Source organism: Coturnix japonica, chromosome 5 (assembly GCF_001577835.2).
Source record: "Coturnix japonica isolate 7356 chromosome 5, Coturnix japonica 2.1, whole genome shotgun sequence".
NCBI classification, from domain to species: Eukaryota; Metazoa; Chordata; class Aves; order Galliformes; family Phasianidae; genus Coturnix; species Coturnix japonica.
In genome coordinates, this window is record NC_029520.1 from 10,073,089 (window position 1) to 10,100,377 (window position 27,289).

Here is a 27,289-nt window from a genome sequence, read left to right on the forward strand (position 1 = left end):
AAAGTGAAGACTAAAGTATGAGTTTGGGGTGGACATGTTAAAGTGCAGACTGATCAGTGGGAATTTGTGGGTTTCACAGAATGACTGCTCCTGTGGAATGATCAGAAATAGCAGATTAAGCGAATTGTCTTTTCCACTCAGTTCTCCAGAGAAAGAAAAGGATCCTTTCCAAAACCACCATAGGGGTGGTTTTACAGATTTACAAATCTGAATACATTAATCTTTGTATATGGCAGGTTAATGTTGCTGAATGGAATGAACAAATACACAGGGAGACTGACATCAACGTTCAGAAAGCAGTGAAGGTAGTTATGCCCATGTCAACCTGTGCACTTAACTAATTGATCCTGTAGGACAATTTCCTTAAGGTTTGGAATACAAATGTCTTGTGTGGACCAGTTCTGAGCCTTAACAGAACGTATTCTTGTCCCATTGATTGTCAGCCATAGTCTTGAAAAAATTACTAATTGTATTTGGTAATAGAGGCAAATATGCAAAACGCAGCTCATCCCAACCATGTTCCAGAAGTAGTATCACAACCATTAGGTTACTACAGCTTTGGATCATGAATTAGCATACCTGTCAGCTCTCCTCCTTTTACCATTTTTGTCTTCTTGTAATGCACAATTTCAGTCTGAGTTTGATATTTGTTGCACTTCTTTCTGTAAAGATTGCTGAACTTGTTTGTTGCCCTGTGATAAGCACCATTTGTGCGAAGCACTCAGAAGAAATAAAGGAAATAACACTGGGAATGGAATTTGAGGCTTGGAAAACGATCGATTATTGATGTGGAGGGACTATGTAACAGAGAAAGGAAATGAATTTGGACATTCTGGAGCAGCAGATGTAGCACTGTGTGTACTATATGTACACTGCAGTGTGACTGAGGTGCCACTGCTGAATGGAAAAGTGACCAATCTACCCCTATAGGCTGTGTGATTTTTCTGTGAGCTAAGTTTGTGTGCAGAACTGAGTCAGTTAAACTATTTTCTTCCGTCTTGGCTTGGCTTTCACCTGCATTAGTTCTGTGAGCTGGTTGCCTACATGGACCAGAAAATACTTGCAGGTGGCAATGCTGAGGCTTGAACTACTGCTTGTAGCATTGGTCTTAGCTTATGTGAGCTTAAAATGTATGTGAAATTACAACACATAACTGTGTTCAAAGTGTTGAGTTACTAATCATTTTTCATTCTGCTTTACTGTGTCTTACATACTGAAGCACCAGTCCTTGATGAAATCAGGCACCTGATGCCAATGAGATTCACTGACATTTTCACTGACAGTGAGGATCACACAGCTAATCCTGTTAGCAAAGAGCAGAGATGCATGGAGAAATTTTAGCTTTCTGCCTCGGTGGTACCCCATGGCTATCTTACATGTTCTGGAGCTATGTGCTTCCTCTTCTCATGCACTTTGTGGTGATTTACAGAAAACTCAGCAGTGGGAAAATCTCTTGAAATCTGAAGAAGTAACCATTTTTGAAATGGTTCCCTGAAGCTCTGTAGCTTCACAAACAAACAAACCTCTTATAAATACCTACAGGAAAAATAAACAAAACCCTTAATTGCAAAAGATGCCTCTCTGCATTCAAAATCTCGTTTTCCTGTCAGGCCTCATTTCCACCAAGGGATCTCTTTCCTAAGGCCAGCAGGACATTTGTGATATAGGAGGAGATAAATACATATGACAAAGGATGTGAAGGGGCAGAGCCCTGCCTTGACTTTGACAGAGATAATTGAGTTATTGAGGAGTTAGTGGAAAAGTTGACTGTTTCTTGCAAGAGATGTCATTTTGCTTGTGGTAACAGTACTTTTCCTCTGGCAACATTTATGCTTGCTGTTTCTACCAGTACAGTTAATACTCCCAATTATTTTGGCACTGTTTTCAGTAGACCCAGAAGAGATATTTAAATATGTGTAGATAAATTCTAGTGATAACATCTAGTGATGTTGAGTTGCATATTGTCTGGTCACCTTGATGGAGATCATCCACAGGTGGAGTCTTTCAAGGCATTGCTATTTATAACAAGAAAATCAATTTGCACACACAAAGGCATGTGTAGCACTGCCAGAATTTAACCTTCTCTTTAGCCTCTATTAGAAGTCCTGAGATACTTTAGCCAGCAGTTGAATGGAAATCTGGTATTCATCATACGAGCAAAACAGACTTTTCTGCTATGAAACTTGCATGCTCTGCATCTGGTATGCACAAAAGTGCAGATATAAATGTTTTATGGTTTGAATAGTGCCTTTCGTTAAGGCATAGTGTTGTACACTAGTAATTATAGTTGTTAATTATAGAGGAGAAGGGGATTATGACTTTGGGTGCCCTCATTAGGAGGGGACAGTGTGTAAGTAGTCTCAGGAGGCTTTGTTAATTGGAGAAAACTTGTTTATCATCTTTCTTGCCTTCTTCACCTTCTTCCTTCTTCACCAGGAGGCAGTTATTTCCTACTACTTGTACAAATACCAAATGAGATGCTGTTGCTGTAGGTCAGCACTGCAGCTTGGTGGGAAAAGTGAATGTGGCTTGGCTTTGTTAGTTTGGTTCCAGTCTTTTCCCTCCTTCTTTCATCCTTCAGCCCTGCTGCACTTCTTTGTTACTGGGTTTAGTTGAAGCAGTCATCAGGGAGGTGTGCACCCACACAGTTCCAAAGACTTCCTCACAAGACCTAATGTTCATAGAGGACTATTTAGAAGCAGCAAGTATACTGTATGGCAGCTACTGACTGTCTCTGCACGCATTCACAGGCATCGCTAGTTCCAGGTGGATATATTAGGTGCAGTTATTTTGCCCCTGGAGCCCTTTGCACTAAAAAGAAACTCACATAACCGTCTGGATCTTCAAAAAGCAAAGTAACTGTGGGCCCTCTGGAACTAAGTTTCCCATGCATGCAGCTAATTATTTTGAGTCTGAAACAGCACCTTTGAAGCATGTCCATGAAATACATAATTAAAATATTTTGTGTTCGATCATACTGTTAAACAGCTAATTGAAAATCATATTGTGTCTACATAATGAGACAATTAATATATGCATTTGTACACTAGTGAAGTGGTTTGTCCCTTAGTCTTCTCCCCTCTAATTGCTGTGATGGCAGCTAGCAGAGAGAGCCACGTGCTGGGCTGTCCTTGATCAGCAAATCTAACCGACACAGAGTTCTAGTTAGGGACTCTGGTGAGTTCAAATAGAAGAGGCTCTGGAGGGTGGGACCGCTGCTTCCAGCCATTTCTGTACAGATGCTGAAGTAGGTCAGAACATGTTGGGGTTCCTGCTGAATCGGTGGCTAGCCCAGCATCTGCCCATGCTTCATAAGTGAACAGGTGATTTGTATTTTATGGGCAGGGGCTGTTTGAATGATTTGGGCCTGTGTCTGCCCTCAGGCACTGCTTGAGACTTCCGATGCTGCCCATGTGGCTCAGCCCAGCAGATTCCCTTGGAGCAGCTACTGTTTCCACAGGTCTGGGGCTTGCCAGGCTACCCTTGGAAGTCCCTTCCAATTCAATTTGATGATTCTGTGAACATGTTTGTGTCTAATCCTGGAAATGTAGGAGCACGGGAAGGCTTCCTTTGCCTTCCTCTCAACCACGTGTTGAAGAAGACAGGCATGCGTTGGTCTGTACAATAACTGCTTTGCATGTCTGGCTTGCTGCAGTGTACAAATGCAGGGAGAGATGAGATTTATTGCATTACACCATACAGCTAATTGCAAGAGAGAAGATTCCTGGGGAGGAAAAGTAAGAGTAAATGTATTTAAGGAGATTTCCGGAATGACCCTTCCCTCTGATGGACTAGTGGCAAAAGCCCTACAGAGATGACTCTGAGCGAGCACCTCTACCCCAGAAGATTCAGAGCTGGAGTAGAGTTTTAACTAACATGGGTCTTACAGTCTTCTTTTGTTATGATGGTGATTTGTTCCTGTCAGAGTACTAACAGCTTTCCAGCTTACTGGCTCGGCCATTTGGCTGTAGAATTGACTGGAAAGAACTAGTTATTGCAGGTTGGCATTTACAGTTTTATCTGTTTACGGATGTGTTCTGTGCGTGGAATAAATTATTTTTTCTCAACCTCCAGTCACGTAACCAGTCATGGTTTTCCTTTGCAGCTCTTGTGCTTTCTGACTTCGAAAAATAGCTCTAGTGCATCAGTGGTAGGGAGACAAAGACATGTAGGGAACTCTGCTGATGCTGCTTTTTACATTTAAAATCCTGATGCACATCCAGGGGGTTAGGATGCGTTTTCTCAGGGGGTTCCCGTGCTTTCAGCTCCCTGCTGTTTACCTTTTATAGTCACAATTTTCTGGTTACAATTGCACAGTTTTGGAAGAGGTTATAAGCGCTTTGATTGGCTTCAAACCTGATGTTACAAAATTATATTCTTCTGCTGCTGGTGCCTGACAAAGATCTGGTTTCCAAACAAAGGCAAAGAGGAAAGAATGAGGCAGCAGCCCTTGCAGGAGATAGAATATTGTGTGTGATTAAAGCTTTTATTAGGCTATGGGCTGTAATGGGAGAGAAAAAGCATGATCTCCGCTGATCTGCATTTTAAACAATGTTGAGGATTAACAGAGGGTCGGCAGATGCACCTATTGAGCTGTAAAGAAGGGGATTCAGTGCCGTACCATGCAGATGGGAGATTATTGTACTGTACTTCCCGCATGTGCCAGTCGGTTCTCCCGCTGCTCGGTGGAGCACTTAGCAGCTCTGTCAGCCCTTCTCAATCCCGAGCACACGCAGCACGCTGAGCCTGCCTCGGCCACACCACGAAGCTGAGCCCGTCCCCAGTCAACCCAGCGGAGCTTATGCTGAGCTGTGGCAGCCATTCTGCTGCTGCGGTAAGATACCAATATGGGCACTGGGAGCTTCTCATGTCCCTGCCTTCCCCTCCCTCTTACAGTCTTTCAGCCTGCTTAACTCTTTCCATTTAAACAGCATGTTCTGGTGACGCTGCCTGTCATTTTGCTGCAGAGCAGCCCTTTTCCTGGGGAACAGGGAGTGAAATGATGGGAAAGAGATTTTCCTGCATGGCTTTTTCTGTTCTTTTGTCTTTGCTTCTGGAAATGAACATATTTTTTCTTCTGTTTGAAATGCAGTGTTGTGATGTCTTTGCTGCTGTTTTCATTTAATGGATCATAAATTTGAAAGCTCTCCCACTAAACGTATGCATTCACATATGACACTGGAAGTGCTCCTCTTTCATTCCCAGATTTTCTGCTGTAACTCTGGAACAGATCTAGTGGCACAAATGGAATTTTCCTGCTTTTATCTTGATGTGACAGAGGGGAATGCTGTCTGAAATTTAATGAAAATGATGGCCTACTGGCCAATTATTTCTGATCTCCCCGCCCCTTTTCTTAGCTTTTCCTACATGCACCAGCTTAAAAAGGTGATTGTGGTATATCCTTGGTTTCTAGCTCTGCCACGGGGCTTCATTGTGACTGTCAGCAAGTTACCCATTCTCTTCATGCCCAAAGTCTTTACTTTCAAACAGAGAAACAGAGTATAATTAGGCATAGCCTTGGGCTGCCTTGCCTATTTGGAGCCTAACTGTCAACCCCAAGGAGATCTTGGCACATGTGGATGTGTGATGTTTATCAGAGTAGAGCCCTAGTCTTTCACCGAGTCTTCCAATATAAGCGGTGGTAACAATTCTATGGGGCTCTCATTTGTATAATTAATTCTGTATTATGGTATGTATTCTCTCTTTAAAAATAATTCTGAAACATGTTTACGAGGCTTGGAAATGACTAGAGAAAATAATTGTTTTCTGCAGCATCACATTCTTCCTGTGTTAAATGTGTCATAACATTAGACTTTGCCTGTAGCAGCCTGGATAATGCCTTATGCTTTGAAGTCTGCTCATATGTGAGTGAGTGAGAGAGAGGGGGTAAGAGTGCAAATTCCCATTTATATGTAAATAGGGATCTCTCTTTGCTTCTTGGCTAGCCTTGATTCCACCTGGTTTACCTCAGTAGCTCCAACACTTCATAGACTATTCTCTTTGTTTTGAAGATTGCAAAGCTCTGCGTAAAGCTGAAGCTCTCCTCAAGTGCCATCATAGCACCCCTATTTCCCCAGCTTGACGAGCTGAGTTCCCACATTTGGCAGCAGCTTATGAGAGGGCCCTTGAACCATCAAACAGGGCTTCAGATGCTGGCACAGGAGTGAAGAAGTTGCAAGGATGCTGCAGAGTCTTTGCTGTATCAGGCATTCATTTGCCCTTCTGTGAGGTTCTGACCTGGGGCTGATCTCCTAGCTTCGAAGAGAAGAATTATCTGAAGAACTGATGAATTTCACTCATATTTAAATTACCCGGATTTAAATATAGCTTTTTATTATGGTTTAAATCAGCAAGAACAAAAGCATGGTTTCATTTATTGACTCAGTTTTTATCTGTCACTTGTACATTTTAATTATTTTGCTAAATCAAATGGACAGCATTGTTCTGGGAGCTGTAGTGAGTAGGGAACCCCACCTGAAATTAGGATGGCACCAAGGACCACAAATTAAGGGACTGGAGCATCTCCCATACAAGCAGAGCTGACACTGTTCTACCTGGCAAGGAGGAGGATCTCATCAATGTGTATAAACACCTGATGAAAGGAAATTAAGGAGAAGGAGGCAGACTCTTCTCAGTGGTGCCCAGGAGCCGGAGTAGAGGCAGTGAGAACAAAGTATAATATGTTTCAGTCACAAACACAAGGAAACACTTCTGTAAGAGTGGTCAAGTGCTGGAACAAGTTGCCCAGGGAGGCTGTGGAGTATCACTCTGGAAGTACTGAAAGCACACCTGGACTTGGCCCTGGGCCACTTTCTGGGGCTGATCTTTCTTAAGCACTGGATATGGACTTTGTGATCTCAGAAGATCCTGGCTGCTGACCTCGGGTTATTCTGTGACTCTGTAACCAACAGCATGTTACAGATTTATTTACTTATTTATTTATTTTTGCTTTTGGATTTTGAATCATTAGTGCTAGTTAGTTCAACTCAAATCCGGCAGGAAGTTAGAGAAGATTTGATTTATTTCTTTACCCTGCTGCTAAATTACTGCCCATCTGCTGCCCTGATTTTCTTTATGCAGTTTCCAGTACACTGCCACCAAGTGCTGGCTGGATGTTGCTGCTCTGGTATTCCTTAACTTGGTTGCCACTGTGCTTTCAGAAGGCACCTTCTCTTCCTTGTACAACATTTAGTACAGCAACATTCACTAGCATCTGCAGGGGTGGATGTTGAGTAGAGTGCACTGCAGAGAAAATAGACTGAGGTTTTCAGAGGAAGTTGACCATCCACTGTGTTTAGGTTCTTTATTTCATAGGTTTCTTATATAGCTGTTAGTGGGATTTAAAGCTGGTGCAGCAGGCAGAGTGAATTCTTCATTTTTGACAGCCTGTGTTCATGCAGGGCCACAGATGTACCTTAATTCTGTTTAATCTAACTGGAGAGAAGCACCTACTTTTTCTCAGTTCTGCTTTACTCAAATATGGCTCCAGTTGAGTGTTAAGATAAACCTTTGCGAGAAGCAAAACTGCATTTCTGTCATGTGGAGCCTGCTGGATTTTCTGCCCCAGAAAGGGAGAGGAAGAGATCTGGTGTTGGGGACTCCAAAAGTCATGTACCTGTAAGTAAAAATGCTCTCTCAGGAAACTTAAGGCATCTTCATCTGCAGCTGAAATCTCTGAGTTTAAATCTGCTCTCTTTTCTCGTGTGTGTATCCAGCTTTCTCACACTGTGGACTAGGATTGGATCTCAGGAAGCAGATCCCTTGTTTATGGATGTATTGTCACACCATTTGGTGGGGCTACACAGGTTACTCTGGCTGTATTTTTGGTCCGATTTAATAGCACTCATTGTTTTGCAGTCTGAGTTACCAGAATCAAGCTTTCCAGCTCTTTGTTGGTGCTTGATCACCAGTCCTTTGTTAGAGTTCTTGATACTCTTAAAAGTCTTTTTCACTCCTTTATATGTTTGGTGGTTTTTCTGGTTGGGTTTGGTGTTTTTATTATTATTATTATTATTCCTGTAATAAGATTTGGACTGTAACTCTCTAGCCTTTCTTATCTGGAGCTCAGTGGGTCACAGGCAAATAATGTTTCTGCCAGATACCTGTCGTGACAGATAAATGCTATCCAGCTGATGATGATTCTCTTGTTCAGGGAGAGACTCTTGCTATGCAACTTGCCATAGCCTTGAGGTACAAGTGGCCTGACCTGCAGTACAAGTGAGGAATATCATAGCACTTTCTAGTCATTTAGGAGGCTCATAACATAAAGCCAAAGTGTGTAATGTTCATAAGCACAAGTCTGTGTTCTTTGCAGGCAGTATCCCTTAAGGCAGTGTTTTTGCAGAAAGGGATACGTGATTTGTCTAACGATAATATTGCTGGATAGTAGTCTATTATCTCAGTGTATTTATTACCTCTGTATGTCAGGACACCTAACAGGTGCAGCAGTCTCAGTTATTTCTGAGCTGCCTCTTGCAAGTGTGAGTGGCTTGGAGTCACTGCTGAGCTCCTTTGTGGCTGTTGTTTGCAGTGTGAGCTGTGCTCTGCAGCTTCCTGGGAGGGGCTGGCAGATTGCACCTCATCTTGGTGGGAACTGGGGGTAATTCTCAGGAAGTCAGTGGGATCTACCCCTGTGCACTCATGGAGAGAACCAGGTCCTCACATGGGAGCATAATTCTTGAGAGATGGTATTTTTAACTTTCCTCAGACTTTGAGCTTGTACAAAGAAGATGCTTACTGATCTTTTGCTTATTTCTATCTACTTATCCAGGCTTACAACTTGTCCTTCTTCTTAAGCTGATTTTTCTGATTGAATCTTCTTGAGTCTTCTGACACCTCATGCTAGCTGACTGGAACCATGAAATACAAATAGTAACAGAATAGAAAGCAATCAAATAGAGGAAAAAACCCTGGAGGTGAGGTCTTCTGTTGACATCTAGGACAACTCATTCACTCTTATTCCTCTGTTGTGGCTCTGGCCTTGAACTAGTGTTTGTGTGGAGCCAAACTTATGGATATTTTGCTGCTACCAAGAAAGAACCAGTATGAGTAAATGCAAAACCTGATTGGAAGTGGAGCAGTAAAATCCTCAGTATGTTTGAAAGCAACATTTCCTGCAGATTTATTTTGCCTTAGCAACAGTGAACATGTACAGAGCATTGTATAACTTGCTAACTGTTGGTAACAATTGATTTTGTTACAGCTGTGAGATCTTCTGCAACCAGCATTTTCTGCACTGCCATCTCATTCTCTGCAGCAGTGCCCATTAAAGTAATTGAGCTTTGCATAGCTGTAGCTTGCTAATGAAGAAACTGATCTGCAGATTCCTGAAACAGATGAGTCTTTGTATTGACCTTACTTGGCTTTAGATCAAACCCGGGGAGCTGCTCACCATCCCCTCCAGTGAATTCTTCCAAAAGAGGAAAATTCACTCTGGGATCTTCCAGTAACACTATGGGTTGTCGCATAGAAATCCTGGAACAGAAGCATGATATGAAGATGTGTTTTGACAGCACAGTTCTCTTGCCATGGTCCTTTCATAATCAACAGCTCCTGCCTGAATTGGATTTTGAACTGTATTTCAGGATGTACTTAGCCACAGCCACTGTGATATGAGTTTCCAAGTGATGAAGCTGTGTATCAAAAGGTGGGTTGGGGTGTGTATGTTTGTACTTATCCAACCACCTTTCTTTTGAAAGGAAATTAAATTCACTTTATTTTCTTTCTTCTTTGTGCAGGCACAGCTGACCTTATTTTCCAGGTGCTACATTGCTTCTCATAAGCCCTACCTTAAATTAATGAGGAGCTTGGGCCTTTTCTGTAAAGGTGTATTGAATAGGACCCCATGCTTTCCCCTCTGTAAGGAACACAGTGAACCAGTTGTAGTAAAGTATGTATTACTTGAGCAGGCAGTTCCTGTTCTTGTTGTAGAAGTCGATAAATGCTTCCAGCTCCGTGCTGTGACCTGAGCCATTATTCTCACATTGAGGAAAATACTTTTGACTATAAGGGGTTTTAATATGCCTGATTCTGTTCGTTAAAATGATAATAGTCTAATTATTCTGACCTTTAATTCTTTTGCTTTGACTTTACTGGTTTTGAGCCAGAAATCAGTTTTCAAATGGTCTTTCTTCCCATTGTCCTGAGCCAGAAGATTAGGTTTTCTCATATTCGGTGTAATTAAGAAAATTGTATTTTATATGTTCTATACTTTATGCAGAGGAGCATCTCGGAAAATGGGAAAAGCTGTCCTTTACAGCTGTGCTGTGAGTTATCTCTGTAGCATGCCACATAGCTGTGCTTTGCAGGCCCCTAAGGCTTCTGCTGGGAGCTCCCAGACCTTTCCCTGACCACTTGTCCCTCTGGCAGCCTCAGGGCCACCCTGTCTTCATCACCCATCCACATCTCCTTGGTTAGCCCACAGCTCTGCTGAGGAGCTCATTCTCCTTCTAACTGACCGGTGAGGGGTTTTCTCTTAGGCAGAATCAGGATCTCAAGGATGATCTGTCTCCTTACTTTCCCTTTACCAGCGCAGCCTATGAGGTCACTCCTCACTCAGCTGCTGAATGTCATGGAGCCTGTTACAAGAGTCTTTGTGTTGAAGTTAGTCAATGGCTGTCTATGAGCCATATCCCACTGCCATCACCAGGTCTCTTGGGAATTCATGGGAAGGGGGACGTGCTGGGTGTGCACGTGACCTGCTGTTTGGTGCCTTGCTCCTAGGTGCACGTACAGATAAGCCAGCTCACTCCTTGAACGTGGCTGAAGTGCAGTGTATCAGCAGTGAGTGCAAATCCTGTTAGAAATCTGTCAGTTGGTGATTAAGAGATGTCAGAGGCCAGGGTAAGCTGTGTCAGCACTGAGCTGGGTAGATGAAGTGCTCTGTGGTGAGCCTAATCTTGTGAAGAACGTGACCTCTGTCTTATGTGTAAAGGCTTTCTGCACTAACCCTCTTTTTAATTAAGTTCTTAATATACATATAACCTAGCTGAAACAATCTCGGCTGATGGAAGGGTCAAAAGCGGTGTCAGGACTCCCTGAAGGAGGCAGGCTGAGGTAGGGTGGAAAGTATAGAGAAAGAGGGTAGAAATGAGCTTAGAAAATAGGATTAGCATCAGCTGAAAGCACACGTGAGGAACAATTTCTCCACGGTTTCTCCTCTCACCTTCTTTTTTCATCTCCTCCTGACCTGAGCACAGTGTCCCCTCCTTATTAGCGCAGCAGGCCTTCTCCATAGGTCACTGGATGCTATGGCTCGTTGCCCAGATGTTACCTAATGATGGTGACATGCTTTATCAAAGATACCTTAGCAGAACAGACAGGGCTCTACTGGCTTCCTGAAGATGCATGTCTGGTCAGCTTCTGACAAACGATTTAGGAGGACTAAAGGGAGAAGTGGTTCTGCAGGACGGCTTTTCAAGGAGGTTCATGGCTCTGACTATGCTGGTCTGCAGCCTTCAGTGCCCGTATGAAAAAGAGGGTATAAAGGGTGATGAGACTTTCTGGTGTATCTGTTATATTTTATTTTCTCTTTTTCGCTTTCAAGTTGCAAAGCTACTCTCCTGTTTCCCTGTCAGTGAGGGGTGAGGGTGCCGCCCAGATCCCTTTGTACGTGTTCAGGAGGCTGAGGTTTGCACCTTTCCAGTGGCAGCACAGCTTAGTCATCCACTTGTTTTTATGTGGGAACAAAGACTTGGTGTAAAATAGAAGCTCAGCTCACTGGACACCGCAGTCTGCTGACAGCGCCCGAAGGACTTGAGGAGTTTGTTAGAGCTTGGCTGATGGAATAACGGTTTCACAAAAGCCCATACAGGTGTGTGTCCTAGTTCCTTGGAGGGAACTAGACACATGGGTGTGGATAGAGATGAAAAAGATGTGTGTCAAAAGGGCTGAAGTCACGTTCTTCGCTATATTCAGCAGGCACAAAGGGTTTCTGAGAAATATTGATTTATGAAATATTGTAAGAAAGAGACCAAGATAAAAATCAATAGAGGTGATGTTGGTTCTGTGTGTTTTGATCCTGCTGAGCTTGGAGGATGATCCTGCCATAATCTCTGAGGCATACAGTGTAAAACCTGCTCCTGGTGAGCTGCTGTGTATCTGAGTATGCCTCTGTGTCTCTTGTTCTCTAATACCAGGTGTGTGGATACCATCACATCTGAGCTGTTGCATTGCTGTCACCAATCTCTGAGCTCAGGCATTCATCCCTTCAGCTGCCTGAGCCAGTGCATGTTTGAGAGTGCTTGGAGCTCAGGAGAATACATCTGAGCTGGAGCAATTCTGTGTGCCGCTTCCATGTGCCCTGCGCTGAGCCACGTGAATCCCAGGACTGATGAACATCTCCTTCCTTGCTCTTGCTGAGCATTTGCACTCTGGCTTTAATCCTACTGTAATTACAGTTTATTCAATTTAGAAACAGTTATTGCATGAGCCCTCCAAACAGCATTTTAGCACTAGAATCTCTCTGTAGAATATCTCATGGTCAAATTATTTCATTACCAGTCTGGGTAGCTCCATCCTCATTCTTTCAGATTTGTAGACAGCTCTATACCTCCTTTCCCCATAATACAATTATAAATTGATACCGTGTAATTTGTGTGTCACTTGATGTAAGGCTTTGTTTATTTTAAAGGCAGTAATTTGAGATAACAATATGCTATAGAAAAGTAAACATCTGTTCAATGAGAAGGCTGAGTAATTAAGGGCAATTATTGGTTCCCATAAGTAGGACACTCATAACAAAGTTCTTCGTAGTGCAGCTAAAAGTGCATGAGATACATATTGTAGGAAACCGGAAAAGTACAAGCTAGAAAATTTGATAAATAAAATGGAAACTCTTACTAAGAAATAGTCTAGACCTTTCTTTTGAGAGAATACTTAAGATGCAATTTTCCTAATATGCTGTAATATGTAAAGCTTGCGTACCCCATCCTTTCCCTTTCCAACATTCTTTGTAAGGATTAATCAATTAATCCTTCTACAGTCCTTGCAAGGTAAGTAAGTGTTGTTATCCTTACTTTACGGCTATGGAAATTGTGTCACTGCAAGCCATGTTTTAACCTGTTTTCCACTGTTGTAGATCTAAGCAACTTCACTGCAGTCAGCAATTGGATGCTGTAACTGCAGTGATTCACCCCTAATTGAAACCATAGCTTTTGAGAGAATAACTGTTGAGAATAAGAAGCAAGAGTATTACATTTTAAGCATTGTTCTCTGCTTCACTTGAGTTATATTAATGCTTTTATTTGCTTTAAGGATTGATTTTCTAAACTGGCATCCTTAAAGGTTTGCAGATCTTGCAAATAGCAGTGTGTGTAGCTTTCATGAATGAGCATCAGTGAATAATTCTAATATTTATAACAATAACTTCCAGTTTGTGGGATTAATTCACATTACTTGTATATAAAGATCATATGTACAAAGTTCACATACAAGAACTGTGTAGACACAGCCTTTTAAAAAGCAGTTACTGAGTTTGTTAAGACTAAGATTTTTGTTCCTCCTTGAGTTCAAATAGTTACCAGTACTAGACTGTGCCCTGATGGAAACCACAAGTGTTTGTGTCCTGCAGAGCTCAGATTAACATTTACTGTGTATTCATTGACATGAATTAATTGGCAATTAGCTAACTCAGTTAGGAATAATATTTCTCTCTAGACATTGCTTTGATTGCTCATCCAGCCAAAATAGATAGTACTGGCCAGGCCAGGGCTTTCTGCTTAAATTTTTGATAGGATGAATTTTTTGACAGTGCGCTCTGTTGAGAAATGAGCAGCAAGCAACAAGAGCCATGCAGGTGATCTGAAATCAGGGCCTCATTTCCCTGTGACAGAAATACAGGTTGGGCATTGGGTTGGTTTTATTTCAGAAGAAAATGAAAAGCCTTCTTTTTCCAATGCAGAAATTACATGTATTAATACAGGCAAATGGAACAGGTATTTTTATTACAGTTCTTGGAGAAGTTACTGGCTTTATGATTACAAATGAGTTACTTGTGTTTAACATTTCTGAAGGACTGTGGGAATGTTATTTGTTAATGCTGCGTATACCATGAATGTTATGTTTAAATAACTGTTATTTTATGATTTATTAGTCTCTCTCTTGAAATGGTCATTTGTTTCAGAATGGTATCTTTGGCAAACTCCATCTTTTGGTAGGACTGGCAAATAGATCTCTCTTGCTTCCATGATGCTTCTTTCTGTAAAGAAAAGCCAAGTTTTAGTTCTCACAATGGGGTTCATTAGCAAGATGTCCCTGTCCACAGTTGTGTTCCCTTGTGCTGCTATTCACACCACTGTGGAGAGCCTATGGAACAGCATCACCTCCAACAACCAAAACTCTGTTTTGGTTGGTATGTGTTAGAGCAAATTCCCACACACAACATAAGGCAGCAGTACATCAGGCTGTTCTGAAATCCTGTCCTTGGCTAAAAAGATGCAGAGCTGATTGTCATGGGGATGGCTGTGTGCTCATCTGTGGAAGGGAAGCTTGCGTCCTCATCCACGCACACTTCTTGGGTAAAATAAGTGATTCTGTACTCACTGCTTCAGGGTGGGCTGTGCACCTGTATAGCAGGCCTAAATATTTCCATTGCTTATTGCATAAGCTTCTGTCCTTCTCAGGAAAGATCTGTGTGTCTTTATGCATCCACAGACTGGGGCTTCCTAGCAAAAAACAGCATGAGCGTGACTGTTAGCAGGTCAGCACTATGTTCAGATGTGGCAGGCCTGTAAGCTTCCCTGTGTTCTTCCTTGTGTCCTTTCTATCATCTGGAGTTCCTGTTGCTCAGTGATTTTCAGCTTGTGGCTTTTAACTATAAATGAAAAGGCAGTGTTAGCTTACACATTCCCTTGTTTTTCTGTGCGTACATTTTTTCTTCTTTACTCCTCAGCCTGAAATTATGAGGCTGTTACTTGTGCAGTTAAATGGCTGAAGTCTGAAGCAGCTCAGTGTTCACAGCACCTAAGACAAAGCAGCCTACTCACTGCCTTGGCAGACTTGTCTTAAGCCATGGCAAAGCAAAATATCATCTTAGCAGCCTTGGTTGTTCTCTTTGGGGACCACACAGGTACTTTTGGTGGGTGGGATGTGTAGATAAGCTATATGAGTACGCACCCCACCTGTTGACACATCTGTATGGGAAGTTTGCTGTAGACTTGAGGTGCTCATTAGCAGCTGTGTATGCAGCCAAAGAACTGAAAAATCACCAGCCCTGCAAACAGCACCTCAACCACTTTGTCTGAGATTGCATTGCTTTTTTTTTCCATTTCAATAGCAGCTCAGCAGTTTGCTCATGCAGTTGTGAAGGTTTCTTGAGTGGTCTGATGGTGTCCCAGAGGTTTGTGGTAGCTGTGACTCAATGACAAAATGCTTCAGTGAGGGCAAGGATAAAAAGGGCTACGGAGTGCAGAATGAGGCAGGTGTCTTCGTTTGGGAAGAGCAACATTTAGAATCGTATCTTGAAGTGTGATATTCCAAAAGCCTGTAGGCTTTCTTAAGGTTGAGGGACCAGTTACAGGAAGCATTTGTTTGTCACCTTTAGTGACCCCTTGAAATAATGACTGTAGAACACTCTACTGCAGCACTGTGTCACATATCTTAGAGTCTAGATGTGAAGGGCTGAACTAGAAGATCTGCCAAGAATTAGAAATGTAAGGATGGGGAATTCAGAGTTATGCAAAGAATGTGGTTTGTGTTGGAAGCAGAATGAAGGGATGGGCATGGACTGAAGCATTTCAAGCTAGCAATAGAGGGGTGCCAACAGTGACTGCCCAAACAGGGCAAAGCCAAAGCAAAGCTGCAGAAGGGAGGCTGCAACTGCTCTGAGCGGTGAGCACAGGGCCTGTGGTGCTAAGGATTATGTCATACATATATTGAGTAGACAAAATTCAGCTGTAACAGCAAAGATTGGCTGAACATCACAGCATCTTTCCCCAGCTGTGCTCATCTGTTGCTTCAGGCAAAGGAAAGGCTGTTGCTATACACAGCTTCAAATGGGTTTGTCGGTGTGCTGTGTCCTTAATTCATAATACTTGTTAATGTAATGGCAGAAGGTGAGGATGTCAGCATTTAACCAGCTAAGAGCAGAAAATTACATGAGTGGAAATATCCGGAAAACTTGAGCACAATATAAAAGAGAGAGGACAGGAAGTAAATCAGGAAGTTATTTCTTGGCGTAACAACCTGTGGTTAATGGTTCAGCATCAGTGATTAACTGTAGCAAAAAGATGAACAAGTGTCTGTGGGAGATGGCTGGAGCCCCTGATGAAACTCCAAATCTTTGGGGACAGACTGAAGTAAGGCAGTGGTCAGGATATCTAATTCCTCAAAGTGTGAAGTCCTATGGCCGTAGTTTCTCTGGGCTGCAGATCTGTTGTGTGCGCTTTACAGATAAAGCAATGTCCTTAGCTTCGTCATTTGGGACAGAGAATGAGATCAGGATCTTAATGTGGATTTGGGAGCTAGAAAGACCATGTTTAACTTGCTCGTGAGGGATCTCTTGATATACTTTATGTGAATCAGCAGATTGAGATCCAAGTTCTGTTGACAAAAAGTCATATTTTGTTACTTTCCTCTTTCTTTTCATTCTTGGAGTTTTATTCTGTGCTTTTTGATAACTCAGACATTCTGATCTGATTCCCTGATGGGAATACTCATAACTTTTTCCAAATGCAGCCACTTATCTACACCACTAAGTGGTTTGAGGTTATAGATATGAACAAGGATATGGTAAATATTAATAAGAAGAACTTAGTGTTGATCATTATGTACTTTTGTTCCTCCATTCCTCTGTGGTATTCAGCACAGCATGAACTTCATGTAACAGAGTAAGTCATAACGGCAGGAGAAAACTCAAGTGCTTTCTGATTGTAACTGTGGAAGGTTTGGGAAGGGCTAGAATTAATGTGGTAGCAATGTGCGCACTGCACACACTTGACCATCTAGTTCTGTTGCTTTCTGAGCTTTCAGTGATGCCAGATGTTGGCAAAGCCCCAAACCTAGTGCAGTTAAATCGGCAGAATTTTACTTTGAACTGGTAGAACACTCTTTGAAAGGTTGAGAGCTGGAATGTATTTCAACAAAAATCAGCTTTGATGGATGAAAATGCAACAGAATTGAGGATGCTGGCATCTTTACTGACAAGTGGTCCTGGTGTGGGCTTTAGGGTCTTTGTTATTCACAAGACTTCATCTGGCAGGGGGAGGGTCTAATGGATATTTGTTTGAATATAAGTTGACAACTACTGAGTAATGTACTATTAGGAAAAATCTCAATTGTGGATAGCTCTAACCAGTTCTTTTTTTTCTGTTTTGCTCTGTTTCTCCCACAGGGCTTGTGAAGTTGGGGGTTCACTGTGTCACATGTCAGAAGGTTGCGATAAAAATTGTCAACAGAGAGAAGCTCAGCGAGTCGGTGCTAATGAAGGTAATTTTCTAATAGGAGATCTAACAAAAAAAATTAAGTTCTTGGCTCTGTGTCTTTTGTTCCATGCAAAATTAATATCTTTAATTATGTTTAACAAACATCCCTGTCAGTACTAGGATTATGTGAAGCATAATAAAAATAATTCAGTTATGGGGGAGGTTAGGGCAGCTGAATGAAATAGGAGTGTGCCTGTGCTTGGAGAACAAAACTAGAGGTCAGATGTAAAGTTGTTGCTTCTCTGCTGGGGCAGCTGTGTGTTGTGCATCATTATTTCACTGCAGGAGCAGTGCATGGTAGTTGTGGTATGTTGCAGACAGACTGAGGCCTTTACGTGTTAGTAGGAAAAGATTTAAGTGAGGTTGGCAAGTCTGTTGTTGGAATGCTCCCCCTGCTCACTCTTGCTGCATGTGTTTGTTATCTGATGCACCAAGTTCCACACGTGCTTTAAGCAGTTGTAATTCTGGTAATAATCCTCAGAGCTGTGTTATTAGAAACAGTCAAGGAGTCCCAATGGTCACAATGACTGTAGTGTTCAGAACAGCTTCATTCACTTTTACCTGATCTTGTGATATGTGTCTCCTTATAAGAGTGTCACTTGACAGATCTTGGAAGTCTAAAAATTAAAAAGCAAACAAAAAATATATATAAAAACAAAACAAGAATTTATTCATGTGATTTGGTGACTAGCAAGGCTGAATTCAGGTTGGGTGGGAGAGCACAACTTCTGTAATCAACAGAATTCCATCAAGTTGTCACTTGCAAAATGTACTGATGGATCCACACACAAAGTCAAGGTAACTTCCCTGTTACAACACACAGCAAAGATCTTTCCCCACTGCTGTTACTTGTCACAAGTAGGTATGGCAACTTTACTAGGAACAGAAAGAAAATGAAGATTAAAGGAATATGCAGTCAATGAATGTTAGTGTAAAGTTTATATGTAACATGCTCAGACTTACCCTTCTGAAATTCCATTGAAGTGTTCTGTCTCCTGCAGTACTGTAGATTAAAGCAGTCTTCTAGTATAGACCAGAAATTAGAAAGTGAAGTAGGTAAGAAAATTGCAGCTTTAGAGTGAAATTCTCTTAGATGAGTGGAACACGGTGAAAATGAACTAAGTGTGTGAAAGGTAAAATCTGAATGAGACTCTGAAAACTTTGAATATTTTCCAGAGTAACACAGTAAGAATACATTTAAAAAACATGAGTGTGGTGATTGCTGAGAGACTCCCTGTCTGGTATCAGTATAAAAGATTTTATTTACCTCACTGATTTTCAGAGTAGGAGGCAAATCACGTAGCATAGCAAAGTGATCTCTCTGCTTTTGTTTTGTTGTATTACCTCAGTTGCAGTAGAAAATCTGAGTAATGAATTAATGTGTTCGGCCCTTATTTACACAGCCGCAAGCTGAAGAGTGCCATGTTTTCTGTAAAATTGTACAACATCCTTCTCAGGAGGAAGCCAGGCATTGTATCATGATTCTCATTTCAGACCATTCATGGCCAGATTTTCTCTTTCAAGGATTCTGTTCTCTGTACTCAGGAGGCTGGAACAACAGATGGGATTGAAGTGGTTAGCCCAGTTCTTGCATAAACACGGCAACCAGATGTCTTTTCAGGAATACCCTGTGTCCGATGGTCATAGACAGGGGTTGGGACTTCTAAGTGAGTTTGGAATTGGCTGTGCTCTTAGCCAGTGTAATCCAGCCTGGCTGAGGGGGGGAAGAATGCTTTCAGCTTTCGGCAATCCCAGTGTGAGCATTGCCAAGCAGCCAGCTGACAGCCTACTGCATGGAGTCAGCAGCCACAGGGAGACAATCAGCAACGAAGCCAAGTCGTGGTGGTGTGGTGGCATTCCTACTTCAGAAATCTTCCCACTAGTTTATTGGTTTCAGTGACTCTCTTTGCCAGCGGGCTGTTTAGAACAGGCCCTGGAGCAGAATCAACCACAGCAGCAATTCCAAGCCAGGCCCAGATTGATGGGTTTTGCTTTAATCTGTCCTTGGACAGAAAAACTGGATCTGACAAATATGCGCACCTGCCACATGAAGCTGTAAAACTGCAGTGCTGTGGCCATTTATCCTAGAGCATAAGGAAGAAGTCTGCTCACAGTCCTTTCAGCATCAAAAATGACAGGCATGAGCACATGCAGCAGGCTGCTTTCTCCTGCCATCATTATTTTGACTTACTTCTTACAGCCTTCATTTCTCCAGTGATTTTGCAGTGAGCATTTGTTTTATTCTGTACAGTCAGGGAACTGTCCCTTCTTTCTGCAGCTGCTCTTCATCTGAGCTGTGCAAAATTGAGAGGCATTTGGTAAAGTGCTTTCTAATCATAACGTAGTAGTATCAATATTTCTGGAGAGAAGAATTTGGAGTTGAAGCAGCTGGTCTCAATTAACAGAACTGCTGCTATGGAGATGATACATGGGCAGGCAGGCTGCAGCACAGGCTGCAGTAAATGGCTCATCCGTGTGCTTGCGGCCCTCTAAGAAGACAGGGCGGCTTGCTGCACATGCAAGCTGTCTGCTTCAGTGTGTCCTGGCTTGCTCGCTGAGGCTGAGGAGCAGTGTTCCCTTCCCAGCTCCAGCTGGGGCCTGCTTAGGAGTGCTGTTTTGGGGCAGAACTACAGATTTTACAGATGAGAACAGAAGTCCTGGTTCTGTTCTCACTGCTCCTATCTCACAGCTGTAAGTACCTGGGCTGGGTTGCTTCAGCCGTGCTTTGAGTAAGCCTGCTGGTCTGGAGACCTGCCTCCCGAGGGAGCTTTTGCGTGCTCTGACACAGATCAGTAGAAAGGCCTCAGAAATGATTGGATTACAGGGAGCGTGTTGAGATTATGAAGAGTTCATTAATTTCACTGAATTACTTCTGAATCACTGCTTTCGGAGTGAAGAAAATTGGGCCCAGAATACATGAGCTAACTGCTCATAGAGCACACAGGCTCATTGTTGATGGTTGCATTTTGAGGACCAGCATGAGCATTTGGAGTTCTTAACGTCTGAATATGAGAGTTCAAGTCAGTTTTTCCTCTGATGTGGCCAAAGCTTGCTTGGAAACATACAGAAGTCTGGGAAGGAGGAGTCAAAGGAGTCCTTTCTTTTCGCTTCACCACCTCACCAGTCCTCGGCTGCTCCCTCCATCCAAAGAATAAGCAGAAAGAAATAGATTATCTTTTGGTGATCTGTCAGACAAAATAATCTTTGGAAAGGCAGTGATAGTAGAAGCAATGGGAGCATAAAGGGTGAAGAGCAAGAAGGGGACAGCTGGCCTTGGACTAATTATTTGAACATGCAGAGATCCTGAGAAAGACACAGATGTCCCAGGCTTGATGAGTGAAGCCCAGGGCTCCATATGTGTGCTTTGTGCGTATGAGCCTTTTGTTTATTCTGACTGAAACCTTCAGTGCCAGCCTTGAAGCGAGGCAGGTATTTCAAGGCTGGGGGATGGAAAGAAACACAGTCCCTTCTGCACCTCTCTTGAGATGGCTAGAAAGGAGAGTGCTGGGTTTTGGGGAGGTTAGTTGTTTTATAGCCCTGTGGTGCTAATGAGCTCGACTTCCAAAACTGTGCATTCTCAGTCAGGGAGGAACATGCAACCAGCATCAGAAATCAGTAATTTCCCGAAACAGTTGAATGGAGGGACGAGCAGCAGGTTCATCTGTTAGCTTCTTAGAGCAGACAAGATAACTTAGTAAAGCACACATATAAATAGGTAATGCTTTGCACCATATTAGACTTTATTTTCTTCCGTCGTTGTTTTCTATTAGTAATTTTTGCCTCCTATTTAACCCCTTTTATTTCTCTTTTCTTACCATTCTGTGAGTTTTTTCTTTTTACTTTGTCTTTCCTCCTTTTACTATAGGAAGTTATGCAGTAAGTGTAATTGTTTTGGTACAAAAACTGCTGAAAGTGCAGCATGTCTGGTCAAGGCGTCCATTCTTCAAGGAAAATGTTTTATAAATAGGAAACAGATCAGAAAAGATCTGAGAGAATAGTAAACAGTCTGAGCTTATGCTTAATGAGAGACTCAGAGGATTCAGTCTAACTAGTTTATCAGTGTAAAGGTTAAGAGAAAACTTTGCCATGGTTTGTAAATACTGATAAAGAGAATAGGCATTTGATAATAGAAGATAACTTCTGTCTTGTGGGCACAAAGCTTATTGGAAGCTAATAGTTGGAAGCTGCAGGTTGACAGATTAAAAGTAGAAATGTTTGGACTGTTTTGAGCTTTGCATTAAACTGCTATGTGGTTTCTAAATCCTAGATCGTAGTTCAGCATTGACTGCTTTACTTGTACAGAAATTATTGGTGGTTTCCTGATCCATGCTATGCATTAGCATGGACTAGATTAATAAAACAACCTCTTTGGCCTCAAAATCCATAAATCTATGAGTTTCTAATCACTTGAGATCTATAGAAAGCCACTTATCTCTATCTGAAGTTTAAAGAGAGAGGCTTGTACAACCTATCTGTAGAAGAGAAATCTAGGCTTCTCCAAGGTAAGTCAAAGAAGGGAATTCTTGAAAGCACCATCTTCACTTTGGAATACCTCATTTTCAGACTTCTAGGATAAATTTTAAGACCATGATATTGGCTGACCTAGCTACGTTCAGCCTGGTCTATGGAAATGATTAGCAAAAGATTAGAATAACATCAAGGAGAAGCTAAATCTGAGACAAAGTAGAAATTGACTGAATGGGGTATCTTTGTTTAAACTCAGCTTTGATCACAGCAAAGATAGTTTTGTGAGGTTACTGAAGTCATATATAACCAACTCAAATATACATATATGTATATAATATTATTTAAGTGTATATATATATATATATATAAATTTATTCACTAATCCCTTTCTTTTCTTTAAGCTGCAGCATTTCAGTGTCTTACTGTTGATTGCAGTGAAAGTTATGTTAAGCTGCTACTGAATCCCTCTGAATACCCCCTACAATTGGGTACAAATGAACAAAGAAATGAGTCTATATAATTTTATTGTTGAAATTGGTTTAAATTGATCTGGTATTCTGGAACACAAGGCGCTGAAGAGCGTTGTATTCAAAGCAGCAAATAGGAAAAAAAGTTAATGTATTTATTTATTTAGTATTGATTAAATATATTAAATAGAAGTCCCAAAGAAAAGGCATTAAAGCATTCACCAAACTCCCTGATTAAGAAACACTGTACTAACTTGCTGGCTTTAATCTTCTTCTGATTGGCTGCTGTATTGCTGCAAAAGGAGAACAACCCAGATGACCTTATATTTGTGGAAAGAAAAAAGAAAAGAAATCATGAAAGAAATTAAATTTCCCCAAAACACACATGTACTTTCTGACAGTTCTGTTTTTTACCTGCTGTTGAACACAGAAGTTGCAGCAGATAAGTATGTCCATACTAACATGAATCTTGCACTTTTGCTGCATGTGCTTGTTACTAATACATGCACTCATCATTGGTTTGGCTCGTCTTTAGCCTAGAGCATTACCACTTGCTTATCTGCTTTTAGCACTGCAAGACAGCAGATTAGGAGTGTGTGCGTGTCTGTCTGCATGTTTGACTGTGTGTAGGTGGTGAACAAACTCCAGGAATGATCGACACCCATCAAAGAACAGGAGCACACAAACACGCCCTCACCCCCTGCCCCACTGGCCCTTGTTTGTATTCCAGCAGCAGCACATTTAGCACAGCACAGCCTCTTGTGGCATTTACAGATAGGAAATTCATTGTAAGTTATTAATAAAAGAATTCCCCAAATCTTTAAGGAGTTAACAAAGTTTTGTTTAAGTAACTTCAAAGCTGAAAGGGAGCAGGTGAGGATGCTTTCTGGCCTGAACTATAGAATCTCTAAGTTCTACAGCTCATTAAGAAATATAACTTACTCAAAAAAATTCTTCTTGGACAGAAAGCAAAACTCAGAATGAAACTTAGATGCACTTAGAAGTGTAAATGCAATATTGACCAAACCATGCTAAAGTCACACCTATAAGCACCGGAATAACAGTACAGGTTTCTGCTTTTGTGATTCTACCAGGCCAGAGTTTGCTCAGTGTCATTGCAGAGGGTGTAAATAGTTCAGGAGGACAAAGATGGTGGCATCTCAGTGCCATGCATCTCTGTGCTGTGCACTGATTTCATTAAGGTGTTTCAGCAAGCGCATTTTATACTGGTGTGTATTTATGGAAAGACTTCATTTCACAATGGTCAGCATTTCATGTTCCATGATCTTGTCTGGAAACATTTTGAGTCTTTTGATCTTTTCTTGTGGGAAGAGAACCAGCATTACATCAGAAGAGCAATAGCAGTAATGGGACATCAATCTTTAAGCAGATTGACTGAGCTCACTCAGGTGTTTGACCCCACATCTATCATCTAGAATAAGCACTGCAGACATCAATATACTGATCCATCCCACTTAAGGGATGTAGTCCATCCCTGTTTACAAAAGGTAAGCCATTTGGGCAAAAACTTAGTTTTTTCTGAAACAATTAGATGATGCCTTGTGCCACCAGTATTTCTTAGCTCAGTGTAGGTTATAAGAGTTTCCTAACCCAAATAAAATGTCACCTAATCATAGATTAGGATATAATAATGCATAATGGATATGGTGACTAGCACAACTGTGAGCTAAAGGCAAGCATTGCACTGTTAGTTAGGAGATGCAGGCTCTTTTTGTTATCCATTTTAATATTGAACCTAAAAGTTGTTTTGCTGTTAATCTGTTCAGTGTAAACCAGGCCCCACTGGGTCAACTTCTGTGATATGTACTATTAAATAATTGGCATAAATGCAGGAAAATCTGCACAAGCTCCGTCCTTGTGCATGTAATTGTTAGTTCCAGAAGTGTCAGCTGGAGCTAGACACAGTGCGATCTGGGTTTGTTTTGCTGCCGCAGGCTGACCTCTCTTGTGGTAAGTTTTCAGGAGTTTGGGCATTTCCTCTTTTACCAGCTGCCGTTTCTGAACTCACTATCTTTCATCCTGGCATACTGAGGTGCCCAGTCTGTGGTGGGCATGTATCTAGTATGCTAGTTTGTTCCTGAAGCACACTCTTATAGCAGTAAGCTGTTGTTTGCCTTATGCTGCTGTCCTATGGAAACGCATGCTACGCATATGGAGGAGATACCTGATGTTTGTTACAAAATGGTGTTTCTCCTCCAACTCTTAAAGAGAATCTTTCAAGTGCATTAATGCTGTGGGCACTGAAGCCTGTGCTCTGTAGGTCCAGCTACCATGTAGGGATGGAATTGCAGTTATGGCATAGTTGGTTCTGCTCCAGCATGGGAAAAGCAATCACAGCTCAGTCAGAACACCTGATATTCTTGAGCCATACGGTGTAATGTAGCATGGTGTGCTCTGCCGCTGTGTGAGGAGGCAGCAGCAATGGCTTTGTGCTATGAGAGCAGTAATAGAGATCTTGCCATAATTCCCTGTAAACCATAGGGAAGGAGAGAATGAATTTAATCTTGAACTTCTGCATCTGTTCCAGACTCAGCAGATAATGATTGTAATGCTCAGTAATATCTCTGTTATGTTATCATGCATTTCCCCTGGAGGAAAAAGGGACTTCTGAAAGTGGCAAGAAATTCTGGGGTGCCACACCCAGACTCTGGCTGGCTTTTTTAGGAGTGTTCAATGATAACTCCTTTAAAAAGTCATGTAGTCCCAGTCCTTTTTGGAAATCAGGGACCAATGCTTCAGCTTCTACTAAATTTAGCATTCGAAATCGTGATTTAGAATGTTTTGGTAAGGCGGGGGACAGTTAGGAACAGTTGTCAACACTCAGGAAGGAAAATCTGATGGAAGAAATACATAACCACTTATTCCTGGTCCTGTTTCTAGCATATACCGCAGGCAGAAGCATTCTTGTATTGCTTGCAGCTCTTGCAACAAGTGCCATTTCTTCTGTACACGCAGTGGGAAAGTAGTAAGGAAATGTCAGCATTGCAAGGGGTAACACAGCGGAGTGTGATTCTAGTTGTTTCTACTTCTAGTTATCATGCAGCTTCAGAACATAGAAACATGCATCATCTGCTTCTCTCAAATGCAGACCTATCTGCAATAAATAAATAATAGCAAAATGTATAAACAAGACCGGAATGCCTCATTCCTTCTCATGTCTGCTTATAATGAATGCTCTTGACTTTCAGTGGGGTGTGTATTTAGCTTATTTTGCACATCCCAAGAAATTGCTGTAGAACTCTATACGACTAAAATGAATTGCCACCAGAATGTGTATAAACTGCTATAACTGATGTACAAGGAATTGGGGATATCACTAGTTTTCCCTATTGCATCTGAAGCAATTTTTGACAGGGTTGTGCTACACATGTATGGTTTTCCTGGAAGAATTGCCAGTGGACTATGAGGGCTGTTCCAGAAGTAATGCCTCCCATTTATTATGTAGACCCACAATGTCTGATTGTGGTATGGTAGAAGTTGAACCTTCCTGTCGGTATTCTTTTTTGTTTCGTTGCCATGTGACAAATGTCAGATTGCCCTTCTGCTGACTAAATGGTGTCTGACATCGAAGTGCAGCTGAATCAGTGGTGTGTCATTAATTTCTTCATGTGGAAAACTCACTGACATTCATTGACACCTGCTGATGGAGATCAACCAGTGGAGATGAACACAGTGGAATGATGGGTGGCACATTTCAGCAGTGGCAATGGTGACATGAAAGGTGAGCCATGTTCTGGATGGCCATGAAGAAGTGTCACACCATTAAATGAAGAGCATCTCAGATCTGCATGAATAGATGGATTACGGGCACAGAGCTGTGCATAGACCTGAGTATCAGCTTCAGTGTGTTGGAAGCAATGGCAGCATTAGATTATCAGGAAGTTTGTGCCAGGTGGGTGTCACAAATGCTTACACAGAAACAGAAAGGACAATGTATGCAAGTATTCAGGATATATTGAACCAATAAGAGTCTGAAGGTGACAGTTTCCTGAGTTGCATCATTACTGATGACAAGATGTGATGTCACCACTATGAGCCAGAGTCAAAATGGCAGTCCGTGGAGTGCTGTTATATGAATTCACCATCAAATAAAAAGTACAAGCTCAGTCCTCAGTGGATTAAGTGATATGCAGTGCCTTGTGGGACAGGGAAGGGGTGATCCTTCTGGATTTCCTGGAGCCCAAACAAACTGTCATCTTCACAGCTACATAATGGTGCCAACTGAATTTGAAGACTCAAACTTCCAGAGCCAGGCCAAAGAAGAAGACAACCTTTCATTTGCAACATGGTAATACCCAGCCTCATACCAGTTTGGAGACCATGGATCACATAGTCAGTCTTGGCTGGGCTGTCCTACCACACCCACTGTATAGTCTGGATTTGATGCCTTCTGACTTCCATCTCCAATGCCATCTTAGTGGCTGTGAAACAGTGGGCTAGCTCTGCTGAAGCAGATTTTTACAAGCACAGCATGCAGGCTTTTGTTCATTGCTGGTGAAAGTGCATAGCTAATGGTGGTGACTATGCTGAAAAATACTGCTTTGAGCTGAAAATTTGCTCTATCAAATAGTGTTGTTGTGCTCTTTTTGCCTGCTGTAGTTTCCATGGAAACAAGTAGAAGGCATTACTTTTGGAGCAATTAATGTATGTGTCCTGGTGTTCTGGATGTTCTGTCATGCTGTCCATCAGGATCCTTGTAGCTGACTGGAAGTGGCTGTTGCTCCATGGAAAGAAGCATAGCATGCATGTCTACAGTCACGTATGTGGAGGTGGTCCAACAGAAAGTACTTGCTGTCAATAGAGGCAGAGTAATGTCCCCAGGCTGTGAAGTATGTTGTGCTGAAGTTATTTTTTAGAGGTTTTTTCTCCTTATATTTCCTTTCTAATACACTGAAATAAATCCCCTCAGTCTAA

The 27,289-nt window shown here is 41.9% G+C and overlaps 1 protein-coding gene across 19 annotated transcripts in view; it reads left to right on the forward strand.

The window, feature by feature from the left end:
* The window catches only part of BRSK2 (BR serine/threonine kinase 2), a 288,040-nt gene that overhangs the window by 122,630 nt on the left and 138,121 nt on the right, over positions 1-27,289 (forward strand). For all 19 annotated transcript variants that reach the window (XM_032444828.1, XM_032444827.1, XM_032444826.1 and 16 more), the window contains one exon: positions 17,330-17,424. In XM_032444828.1, coding sequence (XP_032300719.1) covers positions 17,330-17,424 — 95 coding nt within the window. The remainder of the gene's footprint in view (positions 1-17,329; positions 17,425-27,289) is intronic.